At 39.3% G+C, this 19,141-nt stretch overlaps 2 protein-coding genes across 4 annotated transcripts in view; one reads left to right on the top strand and one right to left on the bottom strand.

Annotated features, from left to right (window-relative positions):
- Positions 1-19,141, bottom strand: part of mcc (MCC regulator of WNT signaling pathway) — a 351,584-nt gene that overhangs the window by 200,255 nt on the left and 132,188 nt on the right. For all 3 annotated transcript variants that reach the window (XM_062478461.1, XM_062478464.1, XM_062478462.1), the window contains one exon: positions 3,966-4,108. In XM_062478461.1, the coding sequence (XP_062334445.1) occupies positions 3,966-4,108 (143 nt within the window). The remainder of the gene's footprint in view (positions 1-3,965; positions 4,109-19,141) is intronic.
- Positions 14,892-17,685, top strand: LOC134034116 (uncharacterized). Its single transcript, XM_062478479.1, has 8 exons — positions 14,892-15,070; positions 15,190-15,496; positions 15,712-15,797; positions 16,740-16,795; positions 16,890-16,914; positions 17,050-17,110; positions 17,355-17,438; positions 17,543-17,685. Exons 1-7 carry the CDS (start codon positions 14,903-14,905, stop codon positions 17,381-17,383), a joined length of 732 nt encoding a protein of 243 aa, XP_062334463.1. The 5' UTR covers positions 14,892-14,902; the 3' UTR covers positions 17,384-17,438; positions 17,543-17,685.

Below are 19,141 nucleotides of genomic sequence, written 5' to 3'. Positions count from 1 at the left end.
GCTAACGATGGTCTGGGGGCAGAAATAACCTTTCCAAACATGGATTACATTAAACAAAAGTATGGTAACGATAGTTTATTGCAAATTCAAATATGGATTGATAAATGTGGATATCCGAGTGTCAGGTCGTTTTGTTTTAAGGAATTTATTGAATTACGAAAAAATCTTGTGCAGAGAGAAATTGATTCACGATTTGAAAAAAAGAGAAAAGAATAGATTTAAGCCTGAGTGGAGGGATTTTTCTGATTGGATGGAGGAAGGTAGAGTTAGAGATAAAGAAATATTAGAACAGAATAGTGTGGGGAATTTTTCATCTATTTCCCCAAAATGCAAGATTCACGATTCAGATTTTCTGGATGGTACAGGAATGACGGCGCGTGTCTCGATTAAATCAGACGAGGTTTCGCAGGGAGCGGGAGAACAGACGACAAACATGAGACATTTGACATTACTTTACAACTCATAGGTGGTGGGCCGAGCCCGCGTATCTGCTTTAGTTTTTTAAATGACCTTTCCCGTCTATGGAGGAGCTGGATTTTTGATATTATCAACGTTTTTTTCTTAAAACATTTTCGTTTGTTGGCACATCCAATTCTTGCAATTTTTTTTCTGTAGCTTAGTTCAAAGTTAGAAACTTTATCAGGCAATCGTCTCAACTACCTAAACTCTCCAACCAACCAGAAGTCATGTATCATCTTGTTAGCTAATCGAATGGTTCGTAACAGGATCAGCTGATAGTAAAAACAAAGTGACCATGCGTCAAGTAGCTTTAATTATATACTTGCTTTCCGTGTTACTGTCTGTCTTTAATTTACCTTAATTTCTTCTTTTTTTTTTTTATCAGTGGCGGTGATTAAAACTGTTGGGCACTCACTGACACTGGAGATTTAGCTGGCTGTGCTCAGGATAGCCAAAAAACACAAAGAAATATGACAACATTACTGAGACGTTTTTATACAAAACCATAATACCAGAATACCATAATATGTAGCATGTTGAAAGTGTTTATGTAGTCTTGGCTCTTCCTCTTGTTGTGTTTAGTGGAGACTCGACACTGGCTGACCCTGAATGGGGTAGCCCTTGTAAGTCATCCCCAAAAACCCTGTAAAAAGTAATACACAGGTAAAGTGTTCCAGGTAGAGGGTGTAAGCTGTCTTGTGTCTACCTCTTGTTGAGTGTACTGTAGACTGAGCTGGCTGGTGAAGGGACCCTTAGCTGACTGGAGATAGTAGACTGAGCTGGTTGGTGAAGGGACCCTGAGCTGACTGGAGATAGTAGACTGAGCTGGCTGGTGAAGGGACCCTTAGCTGACTGGGGATAGTAGACTGAGCTGGCTGGTGAAGGGACCCTGAGCTGAAGTGAGGTCATATCTCAGCACCTCTTTACTGCATTGACACCAAATTTGGTATAGGGACTAGGGGCCTTGTTCTAAAGAAGTCCAAAATAGGTCATGCCATTTCACCTCTAGGTGGCGCTGCAATAAGCAAAAATTTGGGGTCCACAAAAGGTTGTGTCATCTAACCGCTAGGGGGCGATCCCGTGTCTGACACATGTTAAATTGTGATACCAGCTGAATTGATGCAGCCGCCATTTTGAATGAATGAATGAATAAAACGTTTTTGCCCTATTCCTACAAAATGTATCAAATATTCACCAAATTTGGCACAGATTATCTTCAGACCACAATCACCTTGACATGTCAAAATAGGAATGAATTTTGAATGAATGAATTTTTTTTTTTCTTACTTCACCTACAAAATGTATCCAATATTCACCAAATTTGGCACAGATTATATTCAGACCACAATCACCTTGACATGTCAAAATAGGACTGAATTACAGCTGTTTAAACTTGGGCCAAATCTGACAACCGCTTGCCACAGGAAAAACTGCTTATATTTTTACCCAGTAACTGAACTCTGGTTTCCAGCACTGAGAATAGCTCACTAGGATAAGTTGGTGTCCTGGCAACGGCAACGTCAGAGGTTCGAATCCAGCCAAAGCCGACGAGCTTGTCATGTCTATGATTCTCTGTTTAGCGAGACTGTAAGCCACTGCAAAGGAAGCCAGGTACACCGCAGTTGCTAGCTACCTGTAGTCAAGCTGTATATAGTCAATGCAATCCTCACACAAACTATCAAAATGATTTTAGATTTTCGAAACCGCTGTTGTGTCGTATCTCAGCAAATCTTTGATGGATTCACATCAAACTTGCTGCGTGTACTCGGAACCCTCTTCTGAGGATGTCTAAAGTTTTTCCTGGGTCATCTGACCTGTTTGGCCACCTCATTGCTGCTTGCAGCAATATTTTGTAATGGATGTTTTTGCATAATTTACATTATTTTGATAACACATTTTGCTAAACGGTGCCTGTAAGCCAGTGGTTCTCCACTCTGGTCCTGGGGACCAAACTGCCCTGCATGTTGTAGTTGTTTCACTCTTCCAACGCACCTGATTCAAATGAATGAGCTGTTATCAGGCTTATTATATGGGATGATTATGAAAAATTGTTAATGCTTACCTTGGGATATTTTTCACAGATAATTTGATAGATGGCCACACAGGTTTCAGGAACAAATGTACGAATTGTTGAGCAACCAATCCGAAATGGGTAAGAAAGGCTCTGCCATGTTAGGCATTCATTTTTTAAATCTAAAGTGTATTGTAATTTGTACAAATAAAGTAGCCTATATAGACTTGTTGTAGCACCTCATCTGTTGCCAATAATCTTAAAGTCACCATGAGGCGTTCACCAGGATAAATGCAGTCTCTGAATTTAGTGTTTCTTTTGGCAATGAGTGGAGTAACCACAGTTTCCACTAGGATTTTTTTTTCCAGTGGGGGCAGGTCCGACCCCCCCCTCCCCCCCACACACACAAAGTTCTAACCCTATATTTCGGAGCAGGTTAATGTAATAGTCTAATAGCTAATGTCATATTGCACATACTTTCGTCATATTTCCCCTAAAGGAAAAGTATATGCTAAATGGCAAATGCTGCCAATTAATAATTGACGTAACAACGTATTGTAAATGGCCAGTAGCCTATCGATTAAGGTACTCGAAAGCATGTACACTGTCTGCTTCATTTGATCTTGATAGGCTAAGCATTCTGTAGCAAATAATAACAATAAACCCACTTTATTAATTAAAACTACCTCAGCATAATAATGCACTTAAAATACAAACGTGAGCAAAGGCAGCAATCACTATTGAATCAACAGACATGTGCAATTTAGCTAGCCCCGGGGAAGAATACAAACAACGAAAATCACCAGTTAAGTTAATTTAAATTAGCAAGAACTATAGACTAATACAATAACAGGCTTAAATGAACTGACAACATAAGTTATACGAGTTACAGTTCTCAAGGACAAATCTCAACTGCGATGTGAAGCGCGTGGCCGTGCTCTTCTCCGACATGCACTCAATCACTGCTGATAGACGGCCTACAATTTTGTACAGCCCTATCTCTGATACAGTGGCGGGCCGTCACGGCTAAATCAACATAGAGGAAACACTGAACCATGGCCAGTAGATGCTTAAAAGCTGAAGGCGCAAAGTTTGCAAAAGCTGGGGTATCTTCAGTGTAGCTTTTTACATAAACTAGGATATGCCGCGTTTTTTGCGTCGCATTAGCTACGGTTTACTCCACAGTCTCCTCCAGGCTCGTCTTGTTCGCTGTTTCTCCTGTACACGCCCAACAGCTTTAAAGGCCAGGTAGACCATTACTACTTTTACAATATTTAACAAGCCCTCTACTTCGTCCATGTCAAACAAGGCAACTTGTTATATTGTCTTAAATTAAAAAGTAGGCAACAAAAGTCTCTCGTTGGTTACAGTCTGGGCAGTGTGTAACTGGCTGTTGGTTTTCTGAGCATTCGACTGCAACTAACAACTGCCAACTTAGAAAGTTGGGGCTAGTTGGGCTGGGCAGTGCAAGTGTCTTAAGTGTGTGTTCACCCACCTTATGGTGGTACCCTGCAGCAGGTCTATCTTCTTGTTGAGTTCAGCAATGATGCTGTGGAGCTCAGTGATCCTCTCCTCGTAGCGTAAGGTGGTCCTCTCCTGCAGATCCTCATGCTCCTGCATCAGATGCGATTGTTCACACTGTGGACCAGCATACTGCGAGGTTAAGACGTGAATGCAAACCCATCCCACCCAAACACGCGCGTCGACCAACACACACGCACAGACCATTGTGAAAAGTGGTCTGTTCTTGCACCCATGAAACACAAAAACACACCGGAGTGGGCAGATGAGGGGATTCAGAGTCCTGTAATTGACCTTTCGCATAAGCCACGCCCACCTTAGTTACTGTTGTTAGTCCGTCAAGCATTGCTTCTTTGTATAGCTTCAATGATTAAAGAAAATCAATTCGCAATTGGTTGTTATGGCGTCATGTTCAAGTTTATATTCTACAATTCCGAATTAAAGTAGGCAATGTGAAGTTTCCAGCACAGACCCACTTACTAGAGCTAAATACGTACTGTTGGAGTGCAGCTGGCTAATCATTGGTCTAGCTAGAGCTAATGCTATGTTAGATGTGAGATAATAATCGCAAAACTGCATTTTAAATTATTACTTACTAGTATGATTAACTACTGCTAATATTATCATACTAGTAGTCATGGCTAGATAGTAGGGGTGCAACAATTCAACAAGCCCACGGTTCGGTTCGGTTTTATGGGTCACGGTTTCGGTTCGGTTTTGTTTAGCGGGCATGGCTTTTGCTATAGGTCAATTGGATGAGCCTGCTCATAGCCCAAGCTATTCGTTTTCCATGCGTTGCATTGTAGATGACCAGACAGGCGAACGGCAGGTTGACAGTGGGTTTATCTGCAGTGAGTGCGAGTGTACTCTTGTCTCACCAAGTGTGGCTGTATGTGTGTATCTAACGTCTGTTTCTATACATGAATATGTTTGTGTGTGTCTCGGTGTGAGTGTGTTTCTGTCTCTACAGATGTGTATTACGCTTCATGGTATTACCTTACCACTCTGCCATGTTATTCTGTCGTATGCCAAAGGTAAAATGAGAATTAGGAAAGAAAGAACAGAAAATATACAGATATATATACTGTATATATTAGTTAGAGTGAGATAGTCTGACTGGTGTTTCAAACAATTAATGTTAATCTTGACGCTAATTTATTTCATCTCCTAAGATTACATGTCAGAAAATAATTTATGTGAGTTTGAAAAGAAAGACTATTGTTTTGGAAAGGAGTATTTCCAATCATGCTGTGCTTTTCTTTGACACAACAATAAGGAAGACAGAACTCATGGATAGCTGTGACTGTGAATATACAATGATTAGTAGCCATCTGTGGCATGTCACAGACATGGATACAAATCCTTCAACAGGATGGGACACATTGAGGAGGGAAAATTGTGAGTGGGAGTTTTTTCACCCTAGTGCACAGTGCCCGTGATGCAGTTGGTGGCACACATACACACATAGATTCCTGGAATTATAGTGCCCGTGATGCAGCTGGTGATGACAGTTCAGTGGCTTTGGTACCTATAATTTCTCAAATCCCAATTTAAATTCTCAGTCATCTCTGCAGTACTTGTTCAATCTCCATGTCATTTATTCTAGTCACTTTTGCACATTAAAGCAATTTCTCATTATTTTAAACAAATTGCCAATGCTCTAGTCTAGAACATTCATGCTAATTATTACGTAGCCTTCATTTATCTTCTGTTTCCTATGTTGTCGATTGCTTATGTTTTGTTGCTGAAAAAGTATAATATTGGTTCTCTGTAAAATGTTCTTACCATCACAAACATCTAGACATTTAGTTAATAACAGAAGTCATTACATGCACAATGGTTAAGCCAGTTGTCATAATTGTAGGCCTAATTCACCATACAATGCTTGCATGTACAGTTCTGCCTAAGGGTTGTTTGCTATGTTTACATGAATATGTGTATTTTTTTCTTTTGTGCTATGTGCAATGCAGTGAAATAGTCTTGCCGTTTCTGTATTGCATTTGCATAAATAAGACACGCCCACTGAACGAGGAGACTAAAATTGTACGAACATTGTTTTCTGACGTATGCCCGTTTGTGTATCGCTATTTCCATGCCTCAAGAAACCGTCCAAGGAGGCTAAAAAGGTAGGAATGGTGCCCATGTCCGTAATGCAGCTGGTGATTATAATTTAGTAGTTTTAAACTAAATTCAATTATCTATACTGAAAGTATCCATTTTATATTGTCGTTCTGTTAGCTAGCCAGCATTTCATCCATAAAGAAAACCCTTTGAAAGCAGCTGACTGATATGCCATCAGCCAGCCCTGCTAATCTGGCCATATCGGTTGTAAAAGCGAATTCGCTTCTAAATAACTGGTTGCCTGAAACTGTATGTAAATATAGTATTTTTCTTAGTTATTTAGGCAGTATTTCATCATATATAGTAATATACACATAAATAATATTGTTTCTGTCTTACGCCTGTTTTCAGCTTGCTATATCCATATAGTTTTGGCTCGTGAGAGTTATCTTAGTGCAGCTCAGTCATGGCTAGTGATGGGAAGTTCGGATCATTTTCCTGATTCGGTTCTTTGAATTTCGTTCAGTAAAATGAACAAATCTTTTTTCGAGTCATTCGTTCATTTCAACGGGGGGGGGGGGCTATCCGTCCACTGCAAACACGTATCATATTCTCATGTAGGTTAGTGCATGACATGTGCACCAGCAGATACTATTTTAAAGAAATTCCTGCATTCAGGGGAGACACTTCACCCTACTTGCCTCGGGGGAATGTCCCTGTACTTACTGTAAGTCGCTCTGGATAAAAGCGTCTGCTAAATGACTAAATGTAAATGTAATGTAAAATAATGTATCATGACAGTTTGTATGATTTGGTCATTTATTATCACACTAGCATTTAATTATCACGGCAAACAATTACACTGCACTAAACTGTAAGTGTAAATGTAAAGTGAAAATGTAGGGCTGTTTTGGCAGCCCCTTTGTCACTGGTCACCCAGACGCTCGTCTGGGACAGTCGTTGATTTGCATGAATGCTAAAATGACAATCACACCTTCATGACACACCTCTGGAAAGGTGGTCTCAACAGTTGAAGAGGAAGGTGGACCGAGGAAGACTCTGAAATTATCATTAAAAGTTGTGTTCTTGTAAATATTGTTCTAAGAAGGTTTTAATGTCATGTTTGATATGATTTTGTTTCTTATTTTATGTATTACATTCTAGAAATAATTGTATTGCTGTAACATGTACATTTACAAGGTTTACAGAGTTTGTGCTTGCAGCAGACCAACATGTGTTTAACATATTCCCTTGTCTTGCAAGGGCACCACTTGGTCTACTGCAGCCTTGATTAATGATCCAATTTGAATTTGTATGCGTTAGACAATATATGACCGGTGTCCCCATTTTAGTCAGGTTTGGGTGTATATAGGAAGACGTTTTTACCACTAACTAGTTCTGTTTACGGTACAGCTCCGGTGCGTTAGGCGCCTAGTCTTCATTGTGAATACCTTTGTTAACCATTGCTCTGAAGGTATGTTTTGTATTTGATGATATTTCATTATCATTGTATTGATTATCTTACTATTTAGATAATAAACTATTATTGTGCATTTGAAGTTACTTGTTCTCCTTGAAACGTATCTATCACGCTACGGCGGTGAAAACTTTGATCTAGTCTGGTTGATGCGGCTAATACTGATTATAAACATAGACTTTTGAAGTAGGTTTTAACTTAAGGCCTCTGAGTCACTTACGGTGGATCTCCACGCTCCGAAGGAATTTACCGGAGCCTCTGAGTGATTGGTTTACATACTAGGTCTACTATGGTTAAAATCCATATCATAGTAATGATAAACGACTGATTAGTGAACACGCATACTTTAGGGTCGATGCTCTGATCAAGCAGACGATTTTTACCTACGCCAGAGTTTCATGTCATTAACTGTTTAGCGCTCAAGGTTACAGGTATGCACTTGTGCACATTTCTAAAATTGGAGTCAGATATTAACGAGTCAATTACCTCCCTGAACATCTAACCAGAATTTAATTGGGTTTCCCAAGCCGGGGACAAACACCAAGCGTCTCCGGCCTTACGAGATATCCTCTTTAACCTACAAAAATAACAAAACCAGTCAGTATGATGACTTGAGCGAATATCATTCACGTCTTACTAAAACAGCGGCCACGCGAAAGGGAATGAGGAAACTGTTTCCTCTACTAAAAAATACAATGCGGGTCACGTGAAAAAAGGATCCAAAGACTCGTAGAAAGACCGAGTTGGGAAATGAACGAATCGTTTGTTTCCTCCAGAGCCTATGCAGGTCACGTGAAAAATGATCCAAAGACTCGTAGAAAGACCGAGTCGGGAAATGAACGAATCGTTCGTTTCCTCCAGCTACCAGTACAGAGCCTATGCAGGTCACGTGAAAAATGATCCAAAGACTCGTAGAAAGACCGAGTCGGGAAATGAACGAATCATTCGTTTCCTCTAGCTACCACTACAGAGCCTATGCAGGTCACGTGAAAAAGGATCCAAAGACTCGTAGAAAGACCGAGTCGGGAAATGAACGAATCGTACCCTCTAGCGTTTCCTCTAGCTACCACTACAGAGCCTATGCAGGTCACGTGAAAAATGATCCAAAGACTCGTAGAAAGACCGAATCATTTCTGATTCGTTAATCAGAAATGATTAACGAATCATTTCTGTTTACTTGGACGAGCCTATGCAACAGTCCCGATGCGCGGCCACGAGAAAATGAACGAATCACTCTTTGAGAGGACTCGTTACTCCCGAGTCCTTGTAAGGATTCGTTCAAAATGAACGAATCGTTCACAAACGACACATCACTAGTCATGGCTGAGAGTCGAGAGCGAAGAGAGAAATTTCCCTATTTTCCTTACTATGAACTCCGGTGCTAACTAACGCTTGAAGCATATAGTGGGAGGTCAACATGCCTGAAAAATATCAATTGCGAAACTGGCGGCAAATTCTTTATGTATGACAGCAGGAGTGCTGTCTGGAAATACTTCGCATTTGAGGCAAATGAACACGGAAAGGCAAAAGATACAAGCAAGCCCATATGCAAGCGATGCTACAGAGTACTGCTAACGAAAGGTGCTAACACAACAAGCTTAGCAAAACACCTTAAGGACCAACACACTGACCTCTATAAAGAATTGAGAGAGGTTGGTGACAGCTTCAGTTGATGGGAAAATACTTTCACTATGGCCAGAAGTAAATTAACTTAGATGCTGTTGTGTATAACACAGTACAATTAACTTTACTTAATTACTAAGATTAGTTAATTAGATAATTGAGTTATTTTTAAAGGCCTGATCTAAAGAGAAAAAAAAGTATGATAGAGAAGCTAAGGAGAATCTACCTATTATTGTTAATGTTTACTACAGTAAGTCTGTTCTCTGCTACTAGCCAAGAAATGAAAAGTTGTCATGTTATAGCCTTCTTATATTTATCTTGGAATAACAATCTAAAATGTTATGCCCTCAATGCAGTGTCAATTCTTCCCCCGTGGTAGGTATCGAAATATTTTTTAAAGGTATTATATCGAAGTTAGAAATTCCAGTATCGTGACAACACTACTCACATATATATTTATTTATCTTCCCACCCTAACTCGTCCTTAAATGTTGGCACTACAAAGACAACGTCAGCGTCTAAAGGTTTGTCTTGCTCCCGATTGCGTTGCTTATATTGGATTTTACATTCCGATGCACATTTTAGGTTTAATGTAAGTTTTTGCGGTGAAAAGTGAAGCTAACGGTGGCTAACTAGCTAGCCACAGTCACTAACAACACAACGTCACAAACCTGTGCGCTTGTTAACTTCTGAAAGATAACTATTTGCTCATTTAACATTGTGATAAAAAACACAGTTGTGAAATGTAATGTACAATACGATATACGCTGATATTATTAGTGCATCTACTTTTTGGAACAGAAGTACATTTTTGCTATTTCACATCACTGAGGCATTGGCATCATTAGCCTCTGTTGGACAACACATAGGACAGCGTTCTGTAATGTATCCATTTTCAATCGTTAAAATAATAAACATGTCTCACAAATGCATGTTCATTTTAGGATTTGTTATGACATTGGATTACAAGTAAATAATTCGTTGGTGAAATTATCATTATATACCTGTAGTTTTAAACCAGTGTAGCTCACTGTAATGCTATAGCCTACGCGACACTGGTAAGAAAAATAATTCCACCGCTGTTTAGGGAGCCAAACGGCGACAGTACATTTTCGTCTTAAATCAAAACTCCCAGATTAGTTTTTCAATTGGTGAAACAATCTGACTACTAACCTGAAATTCAATGCCACAGCCTAAACTTTATTTAAATCTGTTCACGAAGGTCTCCTCTACAGGGCTGTGAAAACAGTTAACATTTTTCAGTTGGGACCGATGAGTGCCCCTGTTTTAGAGCTACTTGTGATGGGTCGTTCGAGGTGAACGTCGGGAGCTGGCTCGCATATCTGAAGAGCCGACTATTTTTAATAGATCAATATAGCCTATAAAAATTAAATGATTATGAAATAATGAATTTTAATTGTATTTCAAAATAATTGACTACTTCAAAGAACAACAAAAAAATAATTGCAGGCCTAAAGGCGCACACGATCATCCTCACATTCTGTTCCTGTCAATCATACACGCGGTGTCAACCAATTATACTGCATGAGGGAGGGCCGAGCCAACTCACACACACTCAGTTAGACGAGTAGTCGAAACTCGGAGGAGAGCCATAACAAATCAATGCATTTTTAAAGACATTGTGGTTAAGGTAGAGCATGATAACATTTAATAATTTAATTCAAATGCCAAATGACGTTTTGTCCTTGGACAAGGCACTTCACCCTACTTGCCTCGGGGGGAATGTCCCTGTACATACTGTAAGTCGCTCTGGATAAGAGTGTCTGCTAAATGACTAAATGTAAATGTAATGACATTTTATAGAGGGAGTATAAGAGAAGGTGACAAAGTTGAATGCGCTTTTCCATGCTTACAACGCGGATACTCCGGATAGCCGGTCACATGAGCCCAGAGTTTTCAGACAGGGACGTAGTTACTGACAATGATCACTGATGAACTTGTTTTATTAGCCAATTTTTCAAAAAATATAAATTACGCTTATGTACGTTTTTTGGCCATATTTTCAGTTTGCAGATGATGGAATAGCGATTCCAGCTGATATACTGCCAGTGACAACGTTGTTAGATATACAGTGGGAAAATGTGTCAAAACTTTTGACTGGTACTGTAGGTTAGGACCATTTTTACACAGGATTGCCCAATTTCTTCGTTTTGATGCAACTTTTTCAACTCTGTGAGGCTGCAACATAGCCTATCACCATTCCCTCTTGCACTAAGGGAAATGACAAGAGAACCCTGTTTCATTCTACACTCTTAGTATTTTTAAGTGTAAATAAGCAGCAACAAATGCATTTAAATCCATGCAATCTTCATAAATGATGAGTATGCATACTTATTTAAAATATACAGAAATATCAGTTGTAAATTTTCTGTAACAAAACGCACCCATCAGCAACTGACGCAAGCATACCTCACAATTTCCACAGAAATGGTACCCTCTCTAGTTGGGTGTGTTTGCGTCAGCAAGGCACACACTATGTTATCTCACATATATATATATTATTATTATTTTCCCACCCTAACTCGTCCCTCAGGTTTTGCACTACACAGACAACATCGGTGTCTAAATGTTCATCTTGGTCACGATTGCGTTGCTTGTATTGGATTTTATGTTCCGTTGCACCGTTTAGGAGAATACAAAGTGCCTTGAATGCCAGCTAGTTTGCTAGCTACGGTGGCCGACATGTGCAAACGCGCTGCAAATTAAGAAAACACATGCAAATAGACAAAACACAAGCAATTAAGAAAACATCTTCATTAATTTGACAACACATGCGCAGCATTCAGCAAACGCGCTGCAAATACACACAACCAAATACATAAACGCGCTGCAAATACATAAACACGTTGCAAAAACGAAAGCACGCAAACCAAAAACGCTGCATCCAGTTTTCACAACGGAAGTCCTCCAGGCCTTTAGGGGGAGCGCAAAGTGGAACAGCTTGATTTTTGACCCCACGGAGCGAGAGAGAGAGCATATGAGAAGTATGGACCAACATCGAAGTAAAGAGGCAACATAAAAAGGTTAGTATTCATTTTTACATGTGGCCCTCTTCTTTTACAGTTTTTCAAAAGAGCAACAGGTTTACATAGCTACTGTGTTAATGATTGACTTTTACAAGAGTTTGCTAGTGACAACATTCACGTGCCTGATCTTGCATTGCTAACGTTAGTCCGCAGCAGTCCCAAACTTAATACGCGGGCGCAGAATTCCGACGAAAACTCGCAGATTTTCAAATAAAACGCATTGGTCTGAGGTAAAAACGTTAGCCAAAAATGCTAAGAATTGAAAAGGAAACTTACAGCAAGAGACAGGGCCAAGTAGTTTTCAGGCGATCTTTATGAGGATGGATCAATACTTTTTTGCAAAGTCTGTGAACATTCAGTCGACCATATTCAACGTCAAACTGTTGTGGAACATCTTCGCTCGCTCTGACATAAGGACAGGAAGGCTAGCGGAATTCCGCAGATTTTCATTCTGAATAACCTCAGGGCCTGGTCCTCGGTGGTAAGGATAACTAACTACTTTACTGGGCACCCAAGTGTTTTTATTGCATTTACGTTAGTTTCATCTCCTCTACATATGATAGAATACTTTATTGAGGTGACTTTGCATAAGAGGAAGGTGGAGAGAGGACAACTGGAAGCAAAGAAGGGTGAAAAGGAGAGTAGAGAAGGTATGTAAAAAGAAATGTCAGTTAATCTACGTTTAATGGGAGAAGTGCATGGGGCAAAAAGAGAAGCAGAGAGTAGATAAATAAGAGAGAGCACAGGGAGATGAGGATGAGAGAAAAGGGTTGAAGAAAACAGGGAGAAAAAGTTCAGGACAAAGGAAATAATGGGAAGCAGAGAAAGGAACCCTTTCCTGCCGGACCATTCAAATATGGGCATTAAAATGCCTATGGTTCTCGCCTTAATATCTTCGCCGTCCAATCACCGATTTTATTTATGAAAACTGCTAGATACTCATGACAACTTAAGCTCAAAGCACATATCATTACGTCACTGGCAGTGAAAAATAAATGTATCGTCAGCAACGGCAGCCATTGTTTTCCTAGGCGGAGCCAGAGAGGATACCATGGGAGATTGCCTACAGTGTTAGATTTACCGCTTCGAATTGAAATCGGAGACAATATTATGAGTAAAGACAAGTTTCTTAATATGTGTTGTCAATTAAAAGTCTAAACTTTTTACTTACTTAGAATTTGTTTGTGGGAGTGACAGGAAAGAATTACGTGACCGGTTTGGCCGTTCGTGACAGGCAGCGATGACAGTAGTAGCACTGTTTAGCCTCGATTTTAGCAGATTTCTGTGAAATTTGGAAAAACAACATGAACTAGCTAGTTATGTACAATTTAAGCTAAATGTACATGCCTTGTTTGGCCAATTCGGTCGATATGAAAAACGGTCATGAAAATTCATAAAATATTAATAAGCATTTGAATATAATATTTCAACAGCATATGGAATGTTCTGAATTTTGGCTTAGGCATGAAAGGGTTAAGACAAAATAGGAAGGTGGTAAGAAGGAGAAATAAAAAGCAGGGAAAGGTGAGAATGAAAGAAAGGTGACGGAATTAAACAAAACAAAGGGTAAACATTCATATACAGAAGATTAGCAGACACTAAACACATACAAAATATCCACTCTCTGACATAACCTCGCCGACCTTGCAAACTCTTGTCTTTTTGTTGTGTTTTCCCCCACAGATGTACTGTCCATATTGTGGATTTGCCTTGACAGCTTCCCCTGGGTTAAGTTTTATGTGTGGCAAAAACATCAGATTTCTAAAAGAAGTGGCAAAGTCCCTGAGGAGATGTACCCTTAGTTTGCTAGTTATGTACCCTTAGTATAGCTCATATTTAAATGTTAGATTCCTATATGTTTAATGTTTGCACCTTCCTGCCAAAGCAAATTCCTTGTCTGTGCAAACTTTCAAGGCGAATAAAACCCATTCTGATTCTGATGCTGGTAAAAACAATTTGTAGTTGTATTACAGACAAATCAGTAGTTAGAAGACTTGGTTTGACAGTTCAGTGTTCTTTTATTGAAATACTGTATACCTCTGCACTATGGCCCTCATGTGCTGTAACGCTTTTGCGCCCACTTCAGGCGTATTTGTTTCGAAGTGAAAATTGTGTTGCGCATCCTGTAAACCAGGATGCGCATATGCCTCCTGGTGAAATGGCAGCCGTAACCCGAGCAAGACGAAGACATAGGCCAAAGGATTTTTGACACAAGGATCACACTTTTTGAGTTGAGTGAACACAAAATTATTACGCGTTACAGATTAAGCAGCCATGCAATATTACAGTTACTGGAAGAAATCAAAGATTACATTGAATCTCCGACTCAGCGTTCACATTCCATTCCAGCAGTTGTTAAACTCCTCGCTACATTACAAATATTGGCATCAGGATCATTTCAAACAGTCATTGTTGTTTTGACTTTGGTGGCTGATCCATGATAGAAAGAGATTAGGAAGCCCATTTAATTGCGTGTTTAAATGCTCGCAATGTACGGTATAGTGGGCAGAGAAAGGCGCTGATTACCCATGACCTGCAGGTTTCGTAAATACGACGTAAACTTGAGTATCACAGCGTGCGCAATCTGCGGGTTGGCCATGGCGCTAATAACGCTATGTTTGCGAATGTATGTACATGAGGCCCTGTGTCTACTTCAATAACTAGCATATTAATTTGTTCTACAATTCTATGTAGGACAGATTAATGATGACACTCATTGTGAACTTAATAATAAAAGTAATTGACATATGTTTTGTAGCAGGAAACTCAGGTGTAGGGTCCTTTATGACATTTAGGGCAATAAAAGAGAGGGAGAGAAAGACATTCTTTTCAAAGACACGTCAGAAGGTCCAGAAACAGAAAACAGTAAAGGTATGCTATGTTTTGAAACAGAAAATAGTAAAGGTATGCCATTTTTAACATTGTTTCTATTATAATTAAATATAGTGCTGACATCGAGTGTTATTTTCCATTTCCTTCTCCTTCTGCAGATTTATGTTGGAGTTATGAAGATTATAGGTGATTCCCTTAAACCTGTGAGAGGGAAGTCACTTCCCGTTGATATTCAACCTCAGTGGTCATCTGATCAACTGTTGGCTGCTGCTGTAAAGAAGCAGAAAGATTTTAACCAGGATATGGAAGGTGCACATGTTTTGTTGTACCCTGATGCTCAGGAAATTAGAAACATTCCAGGAACAGACACCCCTTTCACAGTGCAGAAATACAAGGAGGCAATTGGAAAGGCCTACCAAAGAATCACAATGTACATTTGCACTGTTGAAAACTTTGCAAACATCTGTAAGTGCTTCTGACATATTTTCCACCTTATTTAAAGCTTCACTTTATATTATATTTTATATTTAAATATCACTGTTTTTCATCTACCTCTGATGAAAGATAAATTCCACCCCTGATTTATTACACTTCCTGGTTTGAATTGTGTCATCAAATGGTCTGGTATGACTGGTTGAGGCTTGTATTTCCAATGCAATAACAATAAATGTTTTTCATAGGTAGCAGTGGACAGACTTCAAGTGAAGATGACAGTGTGGTCCATGTCAATTTGCCGTCTGGAGACAGTCCACTTTCTGACACCGTGGTCAGTTTGAATCTATTTAAGTCAATATTTTCATTTTGTGTTGGTCCAGAATTTATATATTTGGTTAAGACCCACCTTTTCTTGTTGGCGTTTAGCTGAGCATAAACACATCTATTTATAACATGGTCTGGGTGATGTTATTATTGATGTGATTATTTGTCCCCAAATCTTGATTTGGGGACAATGACATGGCTCGATAGCTGGCTAGTCTTGTTGTTAAACATACTGTCAAATTATAATTACTGTTTGGAGAATATGTCAACTTTGATGCGATCATCTCACATCCATTTGAGATTCAACCCGCTCCACAGGCTGCGGCCGTACTGTAGCCTAGTAATAGTAGCGTATGGGGCCCCATTATACTATATGGCCGATACTTTGTTCGTGAAAATGTTGATATTGCTTTTTGGACAGTGACATGGCTGGTAAGCTAGCTAGTCTTCTTGTCAAACATACTGTAAAATTATATGTAGACTACTGTTTGTCAACCATATACAATGTTATTGCCTTTGAATCTTGCTAGCATAACGTTAGCTTTCGGGCTAATAGCTCAGCCAAATGAAAGCCGGTGTTGGTTCTATATTGGCTAACGTTAAAACACTTTTGATTTCTATTGAAAAACGCATGAAAACATGAATTAATGTTTGTAAAAAAGAATCGTTGGCACGTGACCATGGTTATAAGCGGGATAATGCCCTTCGAGGTGTACAATATCAACTGATAATGGACTCCGCGGAAGCAACCGTACTCCGCATCGTCCATTATCAGGTGATATTGTACACCTCGTCGGGCATTATCCCTTACTTAATGTATTATTGTAATTGTTTGTTCTGATTTTGTGATGATTTGTTAATGTTGAAACCTATTTGTACAGCATTTTGGTTAACTGAGGTTGTTTTAAATGTGCTATATAAATACATTTGACGTTGACAATGTATGCAGGTGTGGGACGGTCCAGATGAAGTGAGCACTCCAAGAATGGATAACATTTTGCATGGGTAAAATACAACATCAACTTTATATTTTGTTGCACAAGCACAATGTATCCACAGTACAGCAGTTTAATTAATACGTTTTTTTTGGTATTTCCAGACACCCAAAACCAGCAGCTGATCAGGTAAGACTTGAAAATGTAGTGATTGTGTGAAAATGAAATAATGAAATGTCTGTAAATATTTTAATTAATTCACCAAGCCAAACTACATGTGATGTGTACTGTTTTGGTTGCTACCTGCAGTAATTTCTTAACTAGGATGGAAGACAAACCGCAGTCCAGGAAGAGGTCAATTTAGACCAAGGTCAAACTTTTGTAGGTAAGCTGGGTTGATAGTTGCAACCTTTACAGAGTTGCTTGATCGATTAATAATTTTTCTTGCATCTTTGTCAAATGTTTACGAGTTTTACGTGTGCTGGAATAAGCCAAACATGGTGGTATTGTCTGTTATATACTTAATGTTTTTCAAAGAAACAAAGATGATACACATCCTTTGGTATATATTAATTTGAACTGTATATTATGTTTTTGAAAGTATTTACTTAACCGTCCCCTCACTGCAGAAACTACACAAATGTGTATGCGCCAATAGTTATTGACAGCAAGTTTGAGCCAGAATAACACATGGAGCACACTGCAGAAGAAAGGTATTAATTAATACTACTGTATGTAGTATTTCCTAATATTCCTAATTCCTAATATTCTTTGTGGCTTTATTATTTGAACTCATAGTACACCACATCTTTTGTAGCACAGAGGATTTGACTGCTGCAAACATTGTATCAGAACTCTCAGCAAAGATAATAAAAACATCTTGGAGCAGGTTCAATATAAATAGAGCCAATGTGTGGGATGGAGCAGTCCGCAGCTTCAAACGTGGTTCATTTGACCCATCTCATGAGTTATTACTAGTGCTGTCAAACTAATAAAATATTTAATCACGATTAATCGCATTAATGTCATAGTTAACCCGCGATTATTCGCAATTAATCGCACATTTTTATCTATTCTAAATGTCCCTTGATTTACTTTTGTCCAATTATTTTTTCTTATTTTAATCCTCCTATCAACATGGAAAAGTGGATCGGATTGCTTAGTGCAATTTTTTTTATTTTATTTAAAACAACATTGCAATCGCCTGGCTTTGACGAGGGGGCGGAGAATTTGCATCAGCTGTGTGCTTGGCCATCAAGTGGTATTTCAGACTGGACGTGCTGCGATGATAGCTCAGTTCACAACGACAAAACACACAGATCACTTTGGTCTTGTCAATGGAACCATTTGGCAACTTTTTAAATGTAAACTTTCCATTCAGAGTCTTATTGGCATCCATTTCGGCGTCTTGCGCTTGCTATCAACTCAAAACGTAACGTTAGCCTACTACTCTTCAGCCGGCTCGCAGCCCAAACAAGTATGTGCGGCGTGCCTGTTGTTTTGTTTCCGGTCTAGCTAGATCCAGTGTGGTGTTGTAGTTTTTCTAACGTCAGTAGTTGTTGCAACAGCAGGTGAAAAAAACTACAAAGTTTGCTAGGCCAAAAATAACGTTAATCTCGCGATAAAAAAATTTATGCCGTTAAAATGGGTTTGCGTTAACGCCGTTAATAACGCGTTTAACTGACAGCACTAGTTATTAGTGAAATTTACTGATGATGAGGGGCAAACTGAGGATGCAGTGGACACTAGTGGTCCCAAGCGGGAGTTTCTGAGCCTCCTAATGAACTTCCGGAGAACTTGAAGAATCTTTGATGGCCCAGAGGAAGGGAAATTTCTCACATTTGACAGTGCAGGTAATGTTATTTAGAGATGTTTCAGAATTTTTACATCTATTCTTCTTACTAGTCCACAATTAATAAGTATATTAAGTTTATGGAAATCAGCTTCTTACACATCTTCATGAGAACATGGCAACTATTGGATAATGTGGTACTAATTGAAAAACAATATCAACAGCTGCAAGAGATGATGAGTACTTTCTTGCTGGGAGGATGATAGCAACATCAATAGTTCATGGTGGTCCAGGTCCTCCCTTCCTGTCCGTGATTTTCTACCAGCACCTCACAGGAGGAACCATCACTGACATTGAAGCCAAGATTGAAGATGTTACGGATGACACCATGAGAGCTTCCATGCTTGAGGTAGGTTGGCGTATTTACAAAGCTCATTTTATTTCACGATCACAGTATAACATATAAAATGCAGCTAACTTGTCACGTTATATAGATATACTAGACTAGATAGACTCAGATGACTGCGCCATTTTTCTGCGGCCTCAAACACAATAGATCATGCCATTCTGATTGACGGCCTCCAGCATGCGGTTGGTTTAAATGGCACAGCCCTTGACTGGTTT

The sequence above is a fragment of the Osmerus eperlanus genome, chromosome 14 (assembly GCF_963692335.1).
Source record: "Osmerus eperlanus chromosome 14, fOsmEpe2.1, whole genome shotgun sequence".
NCBI classification, from domain to species: Eukaryota; Metazoa; Chordata; class Actinopteri; order Osmeriformes; family Osmeridae; genus Osmerus; species Osmerus eperlanus.
This window is presented reverse-complemented; position numbering and strand designations above follow the sequence as displayed.

Coding starts and splice junctions, on each gene's coding strand:
- LOC134034116 (XM_062478479.1), top strand. CDS start 14,903: ATGATGACACTCATTGTGAACTTAATAATAAAAGTAATTGACATATGT. Junction 15,071..15,189: donor AGAAACAGAAAACAGTAAAG/GTATGCTATGTT, acceptor CTCCTTCTGCAG/ATTTATGTTGGAGTTATGAA. Junction 16,915..17,049: donor CAAAACCAGCAGCTGATCAG/GTAAGACTTGAA, acceptor TTTCTTAACTAG/GATGGAAGACAAACCGCAGT.